At 41.5% G+C, this 21,634-nt stretch overlaps 3 protein-coding genes across 3 annotated transcripts; 1 reads left to right on the top strand and 2 right to left on the bottom strand.

Moving 5' to 3' along the window:
* Positions 1-1,370: 1,370 nt before the first annotated feature.
* On the bottom strand, positions 1,371-8,042 carry gde1 (glycerophosphodiester phosphodiesterase 1). Its single transcript, XM_073471335.1, has 6 exons — positions 7,468-8,042; positions 6,647-6,822; positions 5,164-5,269; positions 3,533-3,625; positions 2,941-3,152; positions 1,371-2,783 (listed from the first exon to the last, which is right to left on the bottom strand). Exons 1-6 carry the CDS (start codon positions 7,735-7,737, stop codon positions 2,636-2,638), a joined length of 1,005 nt encoding a protein of 334 aa, XP_073327436.1. The 5' UTR covers positions 7,738-8,042; the 3' UTR covers positions 1,371-2,635.
* Positions 8,043-8,259: 217 nt separating this feature from the next.
* On the top strand, positions 8,260-10,113 carry tmem186 (transmembrane protein 186). The gene is made up of 2 exons (XM_073471348.1): positions 8,260-8,368; positions 9,234-10,113. Exons 1-2 carry the CDS (start codon positions 8,366-8,368, stop codon positions 9,900-9,902), a joined length of 672 nt encoding a protein of 223 aa, XP_073327449.1. The 5' UTR covers positions 8,260-8,365; the 3' UTR covers positions 9,903-10,113.
* A 6,849-nt stretch (positions 10,114-16,962) lies between these two features.
* On the bottom strand, positions 16,963-20,265 carry hmox2a (heme oxygenase 2a). Its single transcript, XM_073469212.1, has 7 exons — positions 20,208-20,265; positions 19,433-19,555; positions 19,205-19,322; positions 18,632-18,799; positions 18,190-18,513; positions 17,895-18,027; positions 16,963-17,345 (listed from the first exon to the last, which is right to left on the bottom strand). Exons 2-7 carry the CDS (start codon positions 19,522-19,524, stop codon positions 17,218-17,220), a joined length of 963 nt encoding a protein of 320 aa, XP_073325313.1. The 5' UTR covers positions 19,525-19,555; positions 20,208-20,265; the 3' UTR covers positions 16,963-17,217.
* Between the last annotated feature and the right edge of the window lie 1,369 nt (positions 20,266-21,634).

Raw genomic sequence — 21,634 nt, 5'->3', positions numbered from 1 at the left:
TCACTGCACGCCCCTCAGACGGTGCATTGGAGGAGGAGTGGGAGCGATCACCTTTCACCTATTAAACCAAAGGCGCAGGCAGATAAACGTGCTGACAGTAACGAAAAAAACTGACATACCCGCTGCAGTTTGTACATTTACTTTTCACCTAATAGCTTATTAAATAATAATTAAGACAGTCTGATTAATATTTACAATTTAACTAATATATCTAAGGACTGACGGCATGAAAACCCTTTATCTTAGATGTACTACAGAGTAAGAACAGGTAACCTGTGTCGTCCAGGTGAAATTCACCTGAGTGGCTCCTCTCCACAGGCTGCGTTTAGTAACTTAAGATCAGGGGGACGAGGAGCGGCTCAGACAGGCTTATCCACGGTGATATCTAACATTACACCTCCCACTCACCCCTCATTCATCTGTACTATGTGGGTCAATCACCTGAGACTCTGAGCCAAGAGGCTAATCATCAACAGTCCACGCTACACAGGCTCAGCATTAACAGCGGAGGTCAAACCCTGGTCAAAGGATGTTTACTCAGTATTGAACAAGATGCATTTATCAGTTCTCACACTGTCCCTGTACCTTTCTACAGCCAATGTTAATAACAGTGTGGACAGCTGATGTTCCTGTTCATTTTCCCATCAGTTCAATCACCCAAGCTTGCTTCTCAAATATGCATGATGAAGTTTGAGGAACAAACTTTATCAGAAGAGAAAGATCTTCATGGACAGATTTTTTTAATGCCTAAACAAACTAACTAAGCAAACTATCTTTGTTTTCATGACTGAATAAACAAACTGACCTTAAAGGACAACACAATGCCATACTGTTTTACTTTGTTTATATTTGGCAAACCCTGCCAAATATAGCTATAAACAGTGTTCTGGGACCTTATTTTCCTCTGAGAGCAGCTTGTTTATTCAGTTATGGAAAAAAATAAATATGATTTTGTAAGTTTGTATTATTATCTCATTAAAATTGTAAATATTAAAAGTCTGAGTTTGAATTTGTTCTCCAAAACTAAATAGCGCCCCTTAAAGTTTACTCACGAAAAGTGGCACAGTTCCCTTTATTTGTTTTTTTCGACTTTTCTTTCCCTGGTTGTGTGATCTGTAAAAAAAAAAAAAGCATGACTGCAAACATGGGTGTCAAAAGACTTGTTAATGGTGCCCGTAACACCATTAGTTTAATGTTGATCTTCTGAATCATGTCAGTTCTGCACAGTGCCTGGCTGCAGAATGTCAGCTGAATCAGCTGATCTGTGGGGACCCATTTGGTGACTCCAGCTCTCAGCTGTCCAAGGGTGCACAAAAAAGAAAAATCGAACAGAAAACATTTCTCTTAAAAATGACAAATCCAGCATCGTCTGACTTCGCATGTGCACAAAATCTCCAGAATGTATTTATTCCAGTTTTAAGACCAACTGTGGGTTAAGCATTGCAATGAATCATTTTTAATTATTTTAAAACTGTCAAGTCATATCAGATTAAATTAAACATAGATCAAATGTAGATGAGGTTGATAATAACATATAATCAGTATGATAGCAGTCTTATTATTTCTGGAAACTTCTACAATAGTGAATTAAAGTTTTCCAACACATGTGATTAACATTAATAATAATGGTAGTATTCCATGTACGTACCATGCTGACACTGCAGGTGCTGGCTAACTGGCACAACTTACTTTCAGACCCAAATGCAACAGAGATGTTGTTCATGTTATTAGATACACCTGTGATTCTGCTTACACGTCTGCAGTGAGAATGTTCTCTTTACTGGTTTATAGTTTATTGTACTACACATCATCCCTTACTGTTCCCCTGCACTGTCCTACAGTTTTTTCATATACAGTACAGCATATAACCTTGAGGTGACATGAGATGGATTGGACAGAACAAAGCTGAGACGGTGCTGGAGTCACTGGTATCCGCTCTACGGATACAGTGGGGACAACCAGCATGAACCAATTGATATTTCTCAAACAAAGATCACAACATTTAAAAAAAATAATAATTAACTCTTTTGTGTGATAATGATACTGGGTGGTGTATGTGCAATATAAACCTGCATTGGGCGGTGCTAGAACTATTTGTATGCCTATCTTGTGTGTCCTTTTGTACATCACAGTTATAAAATATTTATATTAGTTCTAAATATGATGACATTATTCACAAGTTGTAAGAATCATTTTTAGGTAGTTTACTTCAGACTAATGGTCTTACTGAGTACAAAGTACAATCAATGTAAGACATTATAGGTCTGAAGACAGTAAGACTGACAAGATTATCAAGGAAAAAAATCATCATTGCAGTCCTGAGTTGTTGAATACAGTACGTTTGATTCATGTCTATCATAGACACTTACTGCATGACCAGAATGCCTATAAATGCCTCAAAATGTCTCTTACTTGGCCTATTGTATGGCACCTTGTTTCACTGCCTCAAATAAACATGCACACTCATACACACACTCTCATGGTATTCGAAGTGTGTGTGGGAATAAAAGCGTGGCACATGTTCTCTTACCTGATGCCACATTATGGGTGATGAGTAGACAGTGAAATGTTCCTTTCATATGATCGTTTTTAATGTTTATGTGTCAACACGTCATGTGCTGGGTTCATGTGTTTCTCAGTAATGGGGTTCACAGTCTTCCACCAGGCTGTCTGTGATGTAGTTGACTTGCAGCAGCTCCTGGTAATACTCTTTCTCAACTTTTGTGTTGACTGTCCAGGCTACCACCTCCACCCTCCTCTGGGCCCAGTACTGGACGTATTCCCTGCAGACAGCACACAGAAACACTCAGTTATATCCTCTGGTGTGAACAACAATATTACACAGGTTAATCTTGACTTTTAATGGCTCCCACATTCACTACAGATTTATGCAGTACATGTATAGTAGAGTACTCATGGGTCTCAGCTGCAGAAACTCACGGTGAGACAAAGTTCTTCTGTATGAGGAAGGCCGAGGTGCCGCAGAGCTTCCACAGTATGTGATGGTGCGCCCAGTCCAACACCATGTCCATTAGCGTGAACCAATGGTGTTGCCATAGCGACGAGAAACGTGGGGTTCCATCTCCGAGCCGACTCAGGCTCCACGGGCGGTGGGTCAATGCTGTGACTACTTCTGGGTCACTTTGTCTCATCTGGGCCGGAGTGGAGCAGAGAGACACGCAGTGTTAATGATTACTGTGGCTTTCAAATGATTAGAATCAGAACTCCTTTTTATTATGTTACCATTCAGTCAAATTCATATACAATCATATCTCTGAAAATATGGCAAAAATGCAAACTCATTTGTAATGGCATCATCTGTGGTGCAAGCTCATCTTCCTACAGTGGTCAGGCTTTACACCTAATTATAGACGACATGGACATTTAGCGTAAATAAGCTGAGTGCTTGAGCCCTGACGGGAGGGATGCGACCAAATGTTATCAAAATGTTCACACCGTCTCATTAGAAGATAAACAGTCAAACACAGAACATCTGACTCACTTCCACCATCCTGAAAAACTTCCCTCTTACCCTGTAGATGACTTTGGGCTCGAAGGAGCAGACGATGCTGCTGTTGTAGAGGACTGGATGTTTTTTATACAGCTCTTTAAGGGCAGCAGCTGCCTGGATGGGGGAGGAGAAAACACAAGGTTATTGTAGGACAGTCAGCTGCTTTTGTGTGATGCTTTATATCACTTTGTGTGTGTTCCTGTCCAACCACTTGGTGGTCATAAGCAGCTGTGTGTGTGTGTGTGTGTAGACACACTGCTGTGGGCCCCGAACGCAAGACTGAACCAGCCTGAAACAACAATGACCGCTGCAGCATTCCTTACTCTTGTAAAAACGTGGAACCGCTCATCAAGTGGTTCAAAGTACAATGAAAAGACATCTCTGATTTACTGATACGTTATGAAGCACCCGGACCCCTCAGGTCATCTGGAACCGGTTAACTTATTGCTCCTGGGATCAAAACCAAGTCAGGTGAAGCAGCTTTTAGTTTCTATGCTCCCCACCTGTGGAACGAGTTTATTGAATACATAAGGTACGCTAAAACTGTTTACTCATTTAAATCAAGGCTTAAAACGTTGCTGTTCACTGTGGCTTTCCAATTAATCAGATACTTCTTTTTAAAATGTACAGTAAATATTTATTTTTCTTGCTTTTGTCTCTATTGTCTTCTAAATACAATATCTTTCCTATCTATCCATTTGCTTGTTTTTGTTTTTACTGTCTTGTAAAGGCAATTTTGATGCTACCTTAATGTCCCATTTTTATAGTATTTCTATGCTCTTATAAAGCAGTTTAAATTGCCTTGTGTCTAAATAGTGCTGTATAAATAAACTCGCCTTGGCTTGATGAAAGCTTTTAATTTAGCTTTGTAATATGCAGAATGAAATGGAAATGGCACTGCAGTGAGTAAATGACTTAATTGCATCTTTCAGCTCAGAGCTGCTTTGGCTCAGTCATATTTTAACATCAGATAGAGTATGTAAAGTTTTTTGAGCACAAATCAACCAGAAACATCTAGTGATGTTGTAATAATGTTAGCAAATAACAAACAAAAAATGTCCCAAAGGACAGTACAAACTGGAATAAATGTTTGTCAAAGTAACTGTGACCCACTGGTAATGATAAGACTTGAACTAATGATTATTAAATTATTTCCGAATCTGCCAGCGTTTTATTTACCTGATCAGCAGGTAGAATTTATATCAGTGTTTCAAGTTAACCGTGACCACATTACTTTTTTCAGTAATGCAGCTGTGTAATGCTCTAAGTATTGATTTTCACAGGGAGGAAAAGGGTGATTTGTGTCAGACTACATCATTAAAGAAACCCAGCCAAAATCTACAATCAACTCCTCAACAAGAGATGTATGACAGAAACATTTAGGGCTGCTTTCCACCCTCAGTAACGAGTAAATTCATTAGTAACTACTTGATAAATGAATCAATCATCTTGTTATTTTCTGCACTAGAACATCCAGTACACTACAGATATTTTAGGATCATTTTGTACCAGGGCACTTAACATCACAGCTTCGTGTTCTCTTCTTTATGCAATATTGACTAGGTACAGATCAATTAAATCAACAAGCATGACAGACATGTTGCACATAATCAAGTCTTGTTTTGTTTGTTTGTTTGTTTTGTTGGCTGTACCTCGTCCGGATGACCTTTGACATCAAAGTAGATGATGAGCTGCAGTCTGATACATTCCTCCACAGCCTCCTCCAGAGTTGGGATCTTCTCTCCGGCAAACTTGTCCCTGGTGACAGAGGACACAATTGTTTCAGAGCCACCTCGAGCTCACGCACATATCATGCTTTTCAAAACACATTAACCTGGGGAACAACTCTTAGCTTTGATCAGAGCATCAGACTTGTACAGACTTTATGCTCCTGTGCTACTTGAACTTTTTTTTTTGCCTTCTTCTACTAAATGTCCAGTAAAAATGACTTCAGGATATAGTTGTCTCATGTAAACTGACAGTGTGGAGTAAATACGTATATCACCATAGTATGCATGAAAGGAGCACTTGAGTCTCCTGGTGGTTCATATGCGTTAAGGTAATGGGAGAAGTTTTTGCTTCTGTAATTATCATCCCAAGTATCTGCAGACCTCAACCTTAAGGTAATTGTTGTCAAGTATTTATGTAACTTAGGGACATAACTTCAATTAGGGGCATTGGGTAACTTGTCTTCACTACAGTTGCCTTGCCAAACCCACATAAAGCTTATACAGTATTTCCTCTGTAATTGTTTTGTAGCAGCAGTGGCAGGGAGTACATTTTGGTATTTGATTTGATAACTATATTACAAGATTCGACTTATAACTTTTTAATTTAAATCTTTTTGCGGCAGGGTCCTAGATGGTGTCCCCGTCTCTACCGGCGGCCTCTCAGCTTCTCTTCTTAGAGGGACTGTTTTGCTTTTTTTTGTCTTCTTCTGTTTTTAGAAACCGCTGAATTATATGTCGTCTATGTTTTACCAACAGCATGCTTCTGTATCAATAGCACCTTGCCTCTCTCCTGTCTGGATTAATCATAGCAATGTGTTTTTTTATCAATTCAGCATCCCTGGCAACTGTACCGCAACAATTTGTTCTGTAGCAGGCAGTCCTACTGCAAAAAGTACATTTGAAAGAGAATACCAGCTTATGAGTGGAAAGACAATACTCTGATGTGTTGCTAAATAAAGGCTACATCAGCAAGGTGCAAACAAACATTCAGTAAGTCACAGTGCAGTGATTAATAATGCAGCCCATAGTATTCAGCACTTTAAGCCTCCAGCTAGCTCAGAAAACATGCATTACTTGTCTGACCTGGTGCAACATCACTTTAAATAATATCTATCCATCTGCCCCAAGGAGAAGATGGTTTTAAAAGAATGCCATCAGCCTGGTTTTTAATGCAAAATGCAAAAACTGCAATTCCCACCCTGACAATGATAAGAAATTAGCAGAAAAGGCAAAAATTATAGCTGTAACCTTCAGTTTAAACAAGAAGCTATTGCTTCAGGCTGCAAAAACCTGTATTATCCTGAATCTAAAGCTGCAATAAACACCTAAAAGAGACAATAATCATTGTCCGCTCGATGATCTGCATGCTTGTATGCGCCTCCCTCGCTATATCCTTCTTTCTTACCTGAGGCGATGTTTAGCTGCTGCGTCCAGTTTACCCAACTCGGACAGTTTGAACTGGCTGAGTGGTCCTGACCCGTTGGTGGTCCTGTCCACAGTCTCATCATGCATCAGAATTGGGACACCATCTGCTGAGAACTCCAGGTCCAACTCCACGCCTGTCGCCCCATTCTTGCTGGCCTAGAGCAGGATAGACAAATAAAACGGTTTGAACCATTTCGGGAGGATTAGTTTCTGGTCATGACCAATAAATAACAAGAGATTGCAATACAAAAAAAGGAAGCTCTAATTTAAATACAGTATCTCCATTGTGTAGTTGGACACTGTAGAGCACTTAGATTGTGATTTTTTAAATTCATAATGCCCTGTTCAGCACACATTGTTTAAAAAAACAAAAAAAACATTTTGCAAATAAGTTTGCTTGTGTTATGTCTTTGGACAAAAAGATAAGGTATTGTCAGATTTCTCAAATATCTATCCATGTCTGCCTTAAAACACAGTATCTATTGGGCAATGTGGTGCATAATTGTGACTGTCCAAACATTCATGTGTTGTACCACTGGCCTGCTATGGATACTACAGTTCAGTGGATGGCAGTGTGGACAGTGTTTGCAGCTGAAGTAAGCTGTTTAAAAGGCACATTTAACACCCTGCCAGCTTACAGAACTATGGCATGTTTTCCCCCCCAATTTTATCACGTGTCATATTTCAGCCTCTCTCAGCTGTGTCCCTGGTAATCACTGGCAACACATGGGTTGCTATGAGTGTGGAGAACCATGCCAGCACATGTGCAGGACAAGAGACGCCCCCACAGCCTCCTCTCACCTCCCGGATGGCTGTTAGCGTGTTCTCCGGTGCGTCGTGCCCACCGCCCCGGTGAGCTACCACTGACACCTTGCCGGAGCCTGCCGTGCCCTTGGCCGGGTGCAGCACCTGCTGGGCCCGGCTGCTCGGTACCTGGGGGAACCGGAACATAGCCATAAAGAGGTAGAGGGAGGCGGTGAGGGCGGTCGTCCACAGCGGGCTCCGGGTCCCCAGCAGGACAAGCACGAAGACGACCGAGTACAGGGTGACTTCATCTCCGAGCTGCAGCATTGTGGTCCCCCTCAGTCTCTCGGACCTGTCAGAGAACAGGAAGCAGCACCGCCCGGTAGATAATGCACCGCCGGACTCCTCTAACGTTAGCTAATGTTAGCTGCCAGTCCCGCCGCGCTCTTCAAAGGCTGTGTTTCAGATAAAGTCATGCTCTGTCGACCCTAGTGGCAACATTAACTAGTTACTGCAGCCGATAAATAATAAGATAAATAATACAGCGGAGAAAACCTGCAAAACTGGTCTGACATTTAAACCGATACCAGAGTGTCGGTCTGTTTACCAGCTTGTTGCTCTCTGTGGCGGAAGTGACAGCTCTGCCGCACGTCACGTGTCGTCACCGCAAACCGGAATTATTTTACAGCCACACTTACAGATTCAAGTTCAAGAGAGAGTTTAATAAAAACTTAAATAAGTATATCTAAAGTGATAATGTACAACGTTCCCGCTAGGGGGCACACGAGCAAACAAAACATTAAAAAAGGTTAACATTGTGGAGTACTTCCGGGTCATGGTGTAGCTGACATTATGCTTCATGTTAGCTAGCCTCTGCAAGTGTTGCCTTTGGTATGTCTCTCATTTCTAAAAAGAAGATTCGTGTTTCTGTGTTTTCCTTCTTCTGTCGGCGATCATGGTGAGCCTCGTTCTTCCTCAAACTCTATCATAACTGTCACTCTTTTGCAAGACATCATAACATGATATGAAAGTTAAATTAGCCACATAAGCTAAATGTTGCTTTACCTGGGATGTATGACAGCCAAGGTCTGTAGCCAACCTACCACTAATTTTTATGCTTAAAAAATAAATGTTCATGGTTATTATTCAGCCATCCTTATATCGAATGAAGAAGTTAAGTTAATTAAAACAAAACGGGTGCATATGCTTTATTGCTTATATTAATTTGCTCATACTATTATCCATCTGGTTGCAAGGAGGATTTCCCATTGGGGACTGAATCTGAATTGAAAAACTATTACTCATCTACGTAATACAAAGTGCAACTGCAGCCATGATGTTATGCATATGTTATGCCCAAAGGATCGCCATAATTACACACAAACACAATATATAATGTCATGCAATTCAACTCAGTAACCCTACTATTAATGTTAAAATGTTGTTTAAACTTTCTCATGTTAAGCTAGTGGGGGTTATATATTATGCTGTGTTGTATTCATTTGTATAATAAAAATGTAATGTATTTATTTATCTGCTGATTATTTAGTTGCTTGATAGTTTGGCAGGTAAAATGTCAGAAAATAGTAAAAAGTGCCCAGCGAGGTTCCCTCACTTCGCTTGTTTTGTCTGTCCTACAGTCAAAATCCCAGAGATACTCAGTTTGCTATCATAGAAGACTAAGAAATACAGCAAATATTTATATACTGGAACCAGAGTTGGCATAATTAAAATATATCCAAATTTTGCCCATACATTTTCTGTCAATCAATTAATCAATTTGCGAATGGTTTTGGTCAAATATATCTGTCATTTCCCCACAGATCAGGTCAGTGCTCCATCGCAGGTTAACCTCCAGCATTCTGTCCTGCACCAGAGGATCATGCCTACTCACAGGTCGGATACCTAATGGGGTGGTGCAGGCTCATTCACCGGGTCACACACCAATCCAGCAGAGCTTCCATGGACCCCTTATACCTACAGTCACAGGCCTGGTCAGGTACTCTGACTTGTCCACAGAGAAATACACTCTGATTTACAAGCTGCCACACATTAAGCACCTCAGAGCCGTGTCCAGGCTCAAACTGCTCCAGACTGCGATCACAGTGGTCATCTTGCCCCCAGTGTTTTTCTTCTACTTCCAAGGACAAGTCTCCTTCTTTCTTGTCAGCTACACAACAGGGATAGCGCTGTTCGCTGGTGCCATGCTGTACATTGCCAGTCACTTCTTCAGGAGGGTTGTTGGGATGATGTACCTGGACCCGTCCCAGACCACACTCAAAGTGTCCCACCTCAACTTCTGGGGTAGACGCTGTGACATGTACCTGCCTGTGTCAGATGTAATGACCATCGGGGATACAGGAGACGCCGTAAACGAGACAATATGGAAACTAAAGAGATACAGCAGTCCAGAGACATTGTATTTCACCACACTGTTTGGACAGGTGGTGGACAGACAGGGTTTTGAGAAGGTGTTTGGAACTTTAAAGTAATTTGTTCAAGTACAGATGAAGCAGTAATAGTCAACAATGAATTATCCTAATTATAATGTTCCAATATTATAACCTGTTATAATGAAAAGGAACTGTTCTCCATGAAAAACGCATATACATATCTGTAGGTCTCAGCAGGACTGTGATCTTTTAGAGTGTTAAAATGTATGAAGCAGTCGAAAAGGAAAATAAAATCGCAGTTTTCTTGGTACAGATGTCTTTTCTAATGTTTTTTTCAAGCAGCACATCTTAAAACAAAGACTGACAGCACACTTTGCAGCATGAAATAATTGGCTAAGCAAAAGTACACTGATATTCCTTACAAAAAAACTATTTTGAGTCAACTAATGAACACTTTCCCAAGTCTGTTCAGCTGTGACCTGTGACTGGTCTATATTAGATTTAAAACTGGGGTTTTGCTCATAACACAATTTTTTAAATGATACTTTTATACATGTGTTTACATTTATTCTAAACAAAAATTATTGGATTACTTGTCAAAACTTAAAAAATATTGCTTGTTATGTACATGCAGAAGTTTACATTTTGTTTTCTTACTTGAGTAACTAACAGTTTTTGAACAATATGCATATCAAGATAAATATTTGAGCAGTGTAATATTGGACTTTACACAAACACCAAGACCTGTATGTCTTGGTTTGTAAAACTGAATATGTGACAAAAAAAGATGTAAAAAGCCTTTTGTGGTTCCAGGGCGAGCTTTGTGAAATCTGCCAAACTGCCTCAGTGATGTGACTTGAGTCAGCAGCATCAGCTGGGTCTGAAGACCACAAGTTTGAAAGAACTGAGTATACCAGACACCTGTGGCTACATGGGCTGCTACTACCATAACCCATCCGAATCTCTGACTGAACTGTTGGCAGTTGAGTTGCACTGTGGGTAATGTAGGCACCGGGTTCTGACAAGGAAGAAGAATGTGTGGAATAGAAAAGACAACAAAATTTGTGGAGTAGTTAGTGGAGTTTTGACCAAAAAGCCATTAAAGAAACCTGAATGATCTCTTTGCTTCCAAGATTAGCTTCTTAGAGATCTCTTCTCTGGGCTGCTGCCTCTTCATTTAGCAAACCCTCAGCTCTGGAAGCACCAAGGTCATAATGGTCAAGCTTCTCCTGGCCTCCCGGTTGCTGCCCCCTGGTGGCCTGAAAGGACATAGGCGCAGATGTCTTTAAGGCACTCCCCACACACTGCATACGGATTAAGAACATTTTTGTGAGCACAGTTGGCCTACCTTTTTGTGGAAACAAATGGCAAACACAAACAAGGCCAAAGTGAGCAGCAGGACAGTGAATCTTGGGATGTAAACTACTGGAGAGTCTGAAAGAGATTCACAACAATCAAATCAAATCATGGAATGTCACAATACAACAGCCTTAATAATATAATATAAGATGCCTTAAACCTCTAATATCACAAAATTGAATTTCCTTTGTATAGTGTGCAACTGTCTTATTCATTCAAAGTAATTAATTAGTAATTTAAATTAAAAAATCTGCAGAAACTTGATCTTAAGAGAAAAAAAATATAGTCTTTCCCATGTTTGTCATGTACATGCTGCATTAGTGTGACTATACATTAGTCACACTAATGGCCTGATTCACACTCATTGCCAGTGGCAGGAGTTGATATTTATTTATATTTATATTTACTTTTATAGCACAACTTTTTTTTCCTTTTTTTTTTAACCTGGAAACTGCTGATTAAAGCTCTCCATGCCCTGTTTTTGTCATTAGAGATATTTTTTCAAAATCTTGAATGTAAAGACAACTAGTGGCACATGTCCCTGTCTGACCCAGCTTTGCACCTTCCTTCACATTACCTGAGATGATGAGAGAAAGTGGGCGGCTCGCTGAGGACAACTTATGAGAGAAAACGTCGATCTGATAAACACAGCTGTAGTTCCCTTGGTGGCCACGGTTTGCAGAAGGAAACAGGAAGTGGGCGATGTGATTGACGGCTTTCTGGGTGTAGTTTTGCATTGTGTTGGCAGTGGTGAGGGTCAGCTGGAAAGAGCCTCCTGGGTACTGTGGTTTAATGGAGCAGCTGATGGTGAAGATGGACAACTCATCGACCCGACCGATGGAGGGAGAGACGGAGATTGTTGGCTGATACAACACATCTGTAAAGACAAGGGAGATAGTTGAGTGAGAAGACACTAGTTTGTCCTGACAATCAAAACTCCCCATTAGAACAAAGACACTGGGTCAAAAGCTTGCAAATCTAGTCTAGTTTGAAGCAATAATGACCTTTGTCCTGGATCACTTAAAACCTCTAGCAGTTGCTGTGATGAATAACAACTGTAAGAATTAGAATCATGGCTGATGCCACTGAAGGTGTTACCTGAGCAGGTGATCTCCAGGCTGGACCGGGAGTGCCAGGGCCTTGTTGATACACACTCCCTCAGTGCAGATCCAGCTTGAACTCTGGAGGAAATGATCCCCCACACAGGTTTCACTGCAGAAGGCTTTAATGCAGTTGAAACCACAGAACCACATTTCAGCTGTGTGCACACTAAAGCTGCAGACTTCAGGTCTCCCTTCGCACCATCCACTGGTTTCCAGTCACCCTGGAGTTTCATTTCCAGTCTACCAGTGCAGCGGCTGCTTCCTTCCAACAACTGGACATTATCAGGCTCTGAACAGAGACAAAAAAAAAGTGAGCTTGGAGACAGTAAAGAAAACAATCTTCTTTGCAAGGTCCATTTAGTGACTGTACCAGAGCTTTTTGTTAGCATATCAGTAATGCCAGAGAAATCACCACCACTGAAGACGGCATATGTCCGGTCTACTACTGATGACATATGAGGGTCTTGAAGGGTTATACCATTTCATACAGGGAGATTACAACCACTACATCTTGTGACTCTGTTCTGAGAGGCAAGGGGGCACTCAAAAACAAGGGTTGGGGTAAAATTTGATTTGAGTCATAAAATTTAGCGAACTCCATCTACAGATTATCATTTCATGTGATCTAAAGCTCCAGAACAGCTACTAAATGGACCTTAAGGTGAGACTGATTTCTAAAGAAAGTATTTATTGAGAGTGACAGCAGTAACTTCTCCTTTACCTGAACAGGTGACTCCTATAGGTGAGCAGGTAGTTCTAGCTGACTCATAACTTTCACAGTCCAGGAGAGTGGACTCTGCACCTCTGCACTTAAACTTGTTCATCCACTTGAGAGCCTTTGTGTTTTCACAGAGAACCAGGTCTAAAGGAGCCCCACAGCCGAGCTCTCTGCAGACTACCTCTGCATTCTGCCAGTCAAAATCACCTTCACAGACTGAGGACCATGACTGGTTAGCTTTGACCTCCACTCTGCCTGAACACAGAGTAGTCCCATTCACCAGCCTGACAGACTCTGCACAGGGAGAGAGAGAGTTTGAGAGAGAGCACTATTACAAGAGTAACAAACAGAAATTTGACTGAAAAATATGAACAACAACAAACAAACCAACAGCAAAGAAGCTAAAAATAAACTATATATCATGCTAAGCTACGTCACTACTTATTCATCTGCACCACACTCTGTTGTTGTTGCAGGTATTGACCCCATGACTTTTGATCTGACATAAAACTTTCCAAATCTGTTTATTATGACATCATATTGTAAGGGGCCTCCATAGATCTCACATTTTCCAGGAGCTACCACGGATGCTTGATCGAATTGGGATCTGAGGAATTTGCAGGTCAGGTTAACGCCTTGAGCTCTATCACGCTCCTTGGGTCATTCCTGAGCAGGTTTTGCGTGTGTCAAGGCACATTGTCCTAATGGATGACCCGCTGTCATCGGGGATTGCCGTGCAGGGGTGAACTTGGTCTGCAACGGTGGCTGGGTGGGTGCATGTCAAGCATCCACAAGAATGCGAGAACCTAAGGTTGCACAGAAGAGCATTTCATATGACGACGAGATGATTAATGTTATTCACTTCACCTGTCAGTGGTTTTAATGTTCAGGCCTGTCAGTGTATTTGACAGCTGTCAAAAGAGCACATTATATATACATATCCACTGCCCTCCACTCAGTCTTCACACACTTTGAAAATAACAACAGCTACATCAAAATGCTGTTTGTTGACTTCAGCTTAGCATTCAATACAATCTCACCCATGAAGCTGATTGGAAAACTTCACACTCAGAGCTTGAGCACAACATACTGCAAATGGATACTGGACACCTCCTCAACACCTGTTCAATACTGGAGCACTCCAGGGCTGTGTGCTCAGCCCCCTCCTGTTCACACCGTACACGACATGACTGCACTACCAGACATCAAGAGAACTCTAGAGTGAAGCATGTGGACGACACCACCATCATCGCATTACAAACAATGATGAGTGTTCATATCAGGAGCAAATCAACAATGGACAAGGACAGGAGGGCTCTACAGTGAGTGATTAAAATGGTCCAGAACATCACTGGTACCCATCTGCAGAGCAGCAGTGACATCGGTGAAGTTAGATGTCTGCACAGAGCCCAAAGGATACTAAAAGATAACACCCACCCCAGCCACTGTCTGTTTACCCTGTTGATAAAAGATACAGAAGTATCTGTTGTCGTACCACCAGGAGCCATTCTGTGGCAGAATGAGGACTTTTTTCATTGTGATATTACTTTTCCTTAAGCATAGGATCTGACTACTTCTTCCACCACTGTCTACAAGCAAGAATACAAACATACAGCATGTAAAAAGAAAAAATAGTTTCAATGATGGCTTTGAAGGAGAAATACTTTAAAGGTGATCATCATGGATGGTGACACTGATCGTGTTACCTGAGCACGTGATCTCCAAGCTGGTGAGGGAATATTTGGGCTTCATTGATGCAGTTGCTGTCAGTGCAGATCTAGACTGAACATTGTAAGCATTTATCTTCCATACATGTCTTGCTACGTAACTGTCTTTGAGTTTTGCTGACACAACAGATCCGCAGTCCAGCTGTCTACACACTACATCTGCTGTTCTCAGGTTCCAGCCAAACGAAGGGTCATCCACTGGTTTCCAGCCATTGTAGAGTTTCATTTCCAGTCCACCTGCACAGCGGGTGGCTCCTCCCATCAACCTGATGTTGCCAGGTTCTGAAAGGAGACAAGAGAGTAAGCAACATGAATATACAGTCTGTAAAGATTAGAGGAGACTGAAAGTAAAACATGACTTTCTCTTTTTGTTATTTTCAAATTACCTGGTGAATCATTTTCTTCTGCCTGGAGGCCTGAGGAGAAAAAGGTCAAAGAATAAACAAGCATGAAAAGCACTTGGATGTTACAGACTCTGCTGAATGATTTTCCTGCTGGTTATGTAGGGGTGTTGCAGCTGGAGACACAAATGCATCCAAGCCTGTGGTGAACTTTGCAACTTTATGAACAATCTGCAAACTGCATGTTTGGCTATCAGCTGTCTATTTGGACCACTGAATGATAGTTGCTGCCTCGCTTCAATCTCCTCTACCATCACAGTGGTCTCTTTCAAAAAGTTTGATTTCTCTTTCAGTCCAAAGGGCTGTTCCTAAATTAACCCTCATTTGTGCTGGCATTATATATGGGGAAATTGCAAGGCATGGGCCGTCAACTTAAGCTGATTTAAAGCTCAAAAGTGCGAAAGTTACAAGTGAGACTCTTAGAACTTGCTTAAAATTTTTACACAGGTCCCTCTGGAGCCACGAAAGGCTTCATACAACTTTTTTTCACTTATGCAGTAGTAGTCTACTTTCCAGGAGCTGTAGGCTTAATGGACTGATATGTAAAATCCGTGGAGTTCCTTTTTTAAACATTAAATTGACACAGGAAGTACTACTAGTCTGTGAAAACAGCTGTATGATATTGTTTGTAGCTCTGGGGAAGCTTTCTGAAGTCCAACCCTGATGATGTCATCTGGGTTAACTTCCTAAAGAGGGAATACCTAAACATACCTAAACACAACTCCTCGTAAAGGCCACATTGTCATTTTTACATTTCAGTTTGTGTACAGATCATATAAAAGAGATGTGTGTTAATCAGTACTTGTAGTCAACTGTTCAAACTCTGGAGAGAGAGTAAGGGTAGTTTCCTCCCTGCTTCCTGTCTTAATGCTAAGCTAATCACCTCCTTACTAACATACAGACATGAGAATGCTGTGTAACTTCTTTTTACCAAGACAGCAAATACATGTGTTTCTCCAAATGTTGAGTCAGGGAAACTAGGCTAATTTTTGTTCATGTTATTTTCTTGAGTTATTGTTTGAGTCCAAACCCTCACCTCTAGTTTAGAGGTTTTGAGAGGTCTAAGTTATGAGTTATGATCAAGGCTAACAATGTTGCCATTTTAAGGAAGTATGTTTATTTTTTTATTTCATGTTAGATTTTACAAACACCCACACACACACACACACACACACATCTGGTTGACATAACGCATCACGTCAGTTTGGCCTTAACCTAATTCTGACGTTAACCCTGAAGCCTAAAAGTCTTAAACCTCAAACAGCACTATGAAGAAGTAACAATCTGACAAAATCTCCTCAGTCTCCCAAAATGTCACACACACGCACACTTTCTCGCTCAGTGCAGTTGATAATTAAGCTGAATCTCCATGAATATTTCACACATCCAACATAAACAACCCAGTCCTACCTGAGCTCCACAGCAACACCAACACTGTTAGAATGTGATTCATATCAAGTGACTTTGTTGTCTCCTCACATTAACATCAGTCTGCGTCTTCGTCGCCTTGTTAGTTGTCTCTGGTTCTTCTGTATCTGAATGTTTGACACATCCGCTCTCAACTGCTTACTCAACTGATCCCATCCTTTATCTCCCCAATCAAGTTCCTGTAGTGTGCTTTTACTTTAACCAAAGGGCAAAACAAGCAGACAGTACTTTCAGTTACTTGTAAGGACACAAAAACCAAATGGGGTTCACCATTTGTTTTTTTTACTGATAACACTTGTTTAGGCACAACACAACAAGTATACACACATTTGTGCATCCGTGTATCTTTGAAATGAAACAGCTAATAACATTCAAAATCACACGAAGGAAGAGAATGCCTTCAATATTTCTGCATGGTAAAATGTCTTTAACCACGTTCATATTATCAATGCATACTTCATAAATAACAAATGCATCATAAAGTCTCTGTTGTGTCTTCATGGTCAAACTACATCTGCATAATCCCAAAAGCTGGTTCACTGCTACAAGGGAAAATAAGAAGAAATAAATACTGTATCTGAGGTATTTAAACCAAAACATTCAAAGCAAAGAGGTTTAGTTTGGCAGGATGCAACAGTGTCCTCTGCTCCTTCCTCAGAGGTGATTGGCAGAACGAGCTCACATGAGGTACCAGGCAGTGAAACCAGCGAGGAAGGCCACCCAGGCGGCCAGAGCCATCTGACAGGGTGGATGTCTGAGGAGCATCATGGCTAACTGGCATGCGTGACTGGGATTCCCGCTGGCAACTGTGGAGATGACGAGATGGGGAGCAGACAAAAAGAATAAAGGAATGAGGCCAGAAAGAGCAAAAAGAAAGTCATCATCAACAAGTCATTTTAGGGATTTCAGCCTCCTCAGTGCAGCTACAGTGTCATTCACCTCACTACTGCACATGCTCCACTATAAGTGCATAATTCAAGTGGCCTGAGTTTAATCTTTTTACTATCTCTAACATGCCGAGGGGCGTGTTTGTACAAATGTTCTCATATTGAAGCTGAAGGTTTTGAGGTTACTCTCCTTTTCTAAAAGACAATGACATTTAGACATTTAGACAATGACATACAATTCAAAGTTCATGCTTAAGCTCACAAGCTCAAAAACATCTAAGTCAAATGGCCCTATTGCCAAGTACTGAATATATGGGAAAATAAGTTTCAAAATATTTTAGAAATCCAGTCTACTGAAGTGATGTGACGTTCAGGAAGCAATGTTTTTTCCCTCTGTATTTCTCTAGTGTAGATAATGTTAGGAATGCCTGCTTCTTTCAGACCTGAATCCTTCAATTAATGTCTTACCCATCTTTGCTGCGTAGTACGGGCACTTGTTGATATCACCTCCATCCATGATCTCTGCATGACTGTGTCCCAAACCTGCATCTTGGACTTCGTCTTTGACGGTCTTCCCAATATCCTCAAGCTCTGTGAATACCTGTTTTCAGAATAAAAGTAGATTCTTGTCATAGCTTTATCTTTCCCCTCCCCAAACAATGTGTCTTCTTGTCTTTTTTCTGCCTTGTGTTTCTCTATCATGCTGTTTACTGTGAACAACTGTCGTCAGGACTCTCCCAACCCATCCTCCCTGCTCCCTCACCATCATGTTAAAGCCAAAGGCTCGGTTGGACTCGTCCACAATCCTCTCTTTGGACTCAGCGTCCAGCTCCAGCTCGTTCATCCTGCTTCGGTAAAGCTGCTTGAAGCCCTTGTGACTGTGGATGCCCTCAAACTGGTAGAAGTTGAGACCCTCTCCTGTCGAGGGGAGCTTCAGTGCTCTCTGGGCCACTTTCTTGAGGATCTGTCCGCCTGACAGGTCACCCATGTAACGGGTGTAGGAGTGGGCCACCAGCAGCAACGGGTCCTGCTCTCCCACCTCATGGATGCGGTCCACATAAGGCTTGGTGCCTGCAGAGAGGCTGATCTGTGAGAGAGAGAACACTATGAATGTCAGTAGGCTTAAAGTTGCACTAGTTCATGTCTGAGGCTCAAAATGTTATGTTCTGAGACTGACATGTAGCCTTTGTGTGCTTTATGCTGACCTGGCTCTCCCAGTCCTCTCCATAGAAGTACTCCAGGTCCCGGGCCAGGGCCTCACGCCGGTGCAGCTCTGTGGGGAAATAGATCGGGGCGATGTCAGGGTGGTCTCTGTTCTTCTCAATCTCCTCCTCCATGGCCGAGTAGACGAAGTATAGAGCTGCTGTGCCTCTCTGGCAACAGAGACAGAGAGGCAGAAATGTGAGACGGACACAGATAAAATGTGAACTGAAATGTCTAATATGCCTTTTTCTGGCTTTTGGATCAAACTGGTGACTTTAATATTCAAATTGTTAAAAGTTACATTTTGCTCATTTCTCGGTAGTTCAGTTTCTGATCGAATGTCATGGCTATAAAATCACTGAAAGGGAACTGTAACATACACTGAAACCACAAAAGTGGAGAGAGAGGTTGTATCCATTATCAAAACAGTCATAAATAACTGATTAACCCGATAGTGCATGTTGATACTGTTATTTTTACTTGTACTGGCTGTTAGTTTGTTTCTAAGTTTATGCCAACAGACATTTTTGCCAACATCCTCAGTGACAAAAATGCAAGAAGCTTTGGGTGACAACCTTAAACAGCTCCTTCTTGATGCGGCCTCTGAGGAAATCTTTAACAAACTGGCAGTTCTCTGCTCTGTCGTGGGCCTCCTTGGTCCCCTCAGCTAATATCTCGGACAGGTCAGTTGGACTTGGTGGAAGAGAAAGGGACAAAGGAAGGAGGGGACAGACATGAATGCTTGTGCCATTCGGCTGTCATTTAAATCATTCCTACAATGTGCGAGTGCCAGATCTCCATACCTAAGAACGTCGTCATCATCATCCACAACAATCCTTGCTCCTCCATTCATCACGCCGTTGGATTTGGGCTCTGATGTCACCTTGGTTTCCATCTTGTAGATTGTAGAGTCACAATGTTTTCACCTAAAGAAAGCAGAAGAGAGTTAATGACACATAAAAGACTGATATAAGACACCATGACTTGTGCAGAAAGACTGTTGTGTCACTACAACAGGAAAAGCTAAAAAATAAAACATCATGATTACTCTTAATATACATGGTTTTATTATTTTAAGAAAAAGATAACTCACTTTTACTTCATAACACGTGTCAATAATGTGTAGAGATGTAGAAATCAACTGGCCCCTATATAACTATGGCTTTTATGCCCTTGGGGTACTTGTAAGTTAAGGACTTTTATTTTGACACCACAGAAGATAAAACTCACTACAATGCTTTATAATTCCCTGTAAGCACGTTAGCTACATTAAATGACAGATAACTGCATTGTAGCTCTAAAACATTATCTGAATAACAGTCGTACATAACAGTTTTTGAGTTTTTTCTGTCAAAATATTGCGCTGTATTAGAAACAAGTCGACGCGAAGAGATGACATTCAGGTGAACAGTTACAACACTTGACACTGCACGTCCTCGCTATTATGCAAGTACAGTTACTTACAGGTTTCTGAACACGATTTAGACTTTGAAAATACGCTCTCTGTCTGTGCAAACACACACACATGCTATGTGTTATTACTGTGTATTCAGAAAATGACACAAAAGGCCTGTTTACCTTGTTATAACACCGACTTTATAGCCTGTCGAAAGACTGCAGGGACACGATGTACAGGGGGCGGGGTTCCTATGATAAGAAGCCAATCAGAGTGCGTCTTGAGAGAAGAGGCATTTTGATTGGTTGGAGCCACCTATTTTACACCAATCAGATTTCTCAACACAGAGAAAAGGCGGGCCTCATCCGAAGCATGTGTTGATACCTGATATGTGTGTTGTGTTCAACATGACTGAAACAGTCTGTGGTGATTAAACAGCAAAACACGTATTTTAAAGCTGTTTTGAGGAAAGTTTGAACTAATTTACGATCAAATAAAAACACTTTGATTTGTGTGCAAAATACGGGTCACTTTATACTTGAGAGATTTATTTTCTGAGGATGCAAAGTTATAGTTTATTGTTTAAAACATCTTGGTATCAAAGCTGGTGGTTATCATTACAAATACAGCCAGCTTTCTACTCATCTTGTTTCACTCATTGGTTCATATAGATCCTCTCCGGCTGCAATAAACTACTGTATGCTTATTTTTGTTAACAGGACCAACCTAACTGCAAACACACTTGTCCTTGTCCATACCTACATTCACTGGTGAGCATGGAGCTCAATCATCATCACCACACTCTGTATTGTAGTATCTCATTTAGACCGCCAGGTGTCACTAGACTCCATGTAATGTACGTCGAGATGTATTGTACAACATCATTAAGCGGTTGCGCAGAGTGTCAGTGCCCCTGGTCAGCTATAGTGATGGAGCAGTAAACCTTTGGCTCACTTCATCAGCTGCAATGATGGTTATTCTCCAGGCTGTCTTGCTCCCTTTGACTGACATATGAATATTATGTGCTCTAACAATGTATCACCAAACTCTGCAGGAACGACCCCCATCTATCACCATTAACCTCATGTTTGTTTGTCACTTTATGTTATATCACCACATTCTTTGCTCTTCATTGCTTCTTCAACATGATGCCACGGACGCAAAGACATAAACATGTGTCCTGCACCGGCACCAGCTGACAATGCACGGGAACTGTATGGTTTACATGTCCCTGTCATATTTTGTATGGTTGGTCTTCCTATGGCTCGCTGTTTACAAGACTGGGCTCTGTTAATCTATACATCTACTGAGCCTGAAACGTCCAGCAGATAGGGATTGAACTGGATGTTATTGTAAGGGTGCAGTCACACCCTTGGTAAAGAGCACACTCAGTTCACCTATGGACTCCCAAAAGAACACTTGAGAACATGAACAAAGGAACAAAGGTCCCAGATCGCAGTTTTTTCCTCTGCAAAACCTCCGTGTATTGAAAGGGATTCTGGCAGCCCAGAGGGCTTCTTTCATGTCTTGAAGGGCCCAGGAGAGCCCTGCTCCCCTGTAGGAAAACCCCACTTCTACTTGTTGCTGTCCTGCTCCACTGCGTCCAACT

This window comes from Pagrus major, chromosome 1 (genome assembly GCF_040436345.1).
Source record: "Pagrus major chromosome 1, Pma_NU_1.0".
Taxonomy (NCBI): Eukaryota; Metazoa; Chordata; class Actinopteri; order Spariformes; family Sparidae; genus Pagrus; species Pagrus major.
Note: the sequence above shows the minus strand (reverse complement) of the source record. Positions and strands in the feature narration are given on the sequence as shown.

Excerpts from the sequence above, each read along its gene's own strand:
- gde1 (XM_073471335.1), bottom strand. The coding sequence starts at position 7,737 with ATGCTGCAGCTCGGAGATGAAGTCACCCTGTACTCGGTCGTCTTCGTG. Across the intron at positions 6,823-7,467 it reads CGCTAACAGCCATCCGGGAG|GCCAGCAAGAATGGGGCGAC; the intron begins GTGAGAGGAGGC and ends ATCCTGCTCTAG. Across the intron at positions 2,784-2,940 it reads CAGAAGAACTTTGTCTCACC|GGAATACGTCCAGTACTGGG; the intron begins GTGAGTTTCTGC and ends TGCTGTCTGCAG.
- hmox2a (XM_073469212.1), bottom strand. The coding sequence starts at position 19,524 with ATGGAAACCAAGGTGACATCAGAGCCCAAATCCAACGGCGTGATGAAT. Across the intron at positions 18,028-18,189 it reads CCTTTGGCTTTAACATGATG|GTATTCACAGAGCTTGAGGA; the intron begins GTGAGGGAGCAG and ends TTCTGAAAACAG. Across the intron at positions 17,346-17,894 it reads GTACTACGCAGCAAAGATGG|TTGCCAGCGGGAATCCCAGT; the intron begins GTAAGACATTAA and ends TCATCTCCACAG.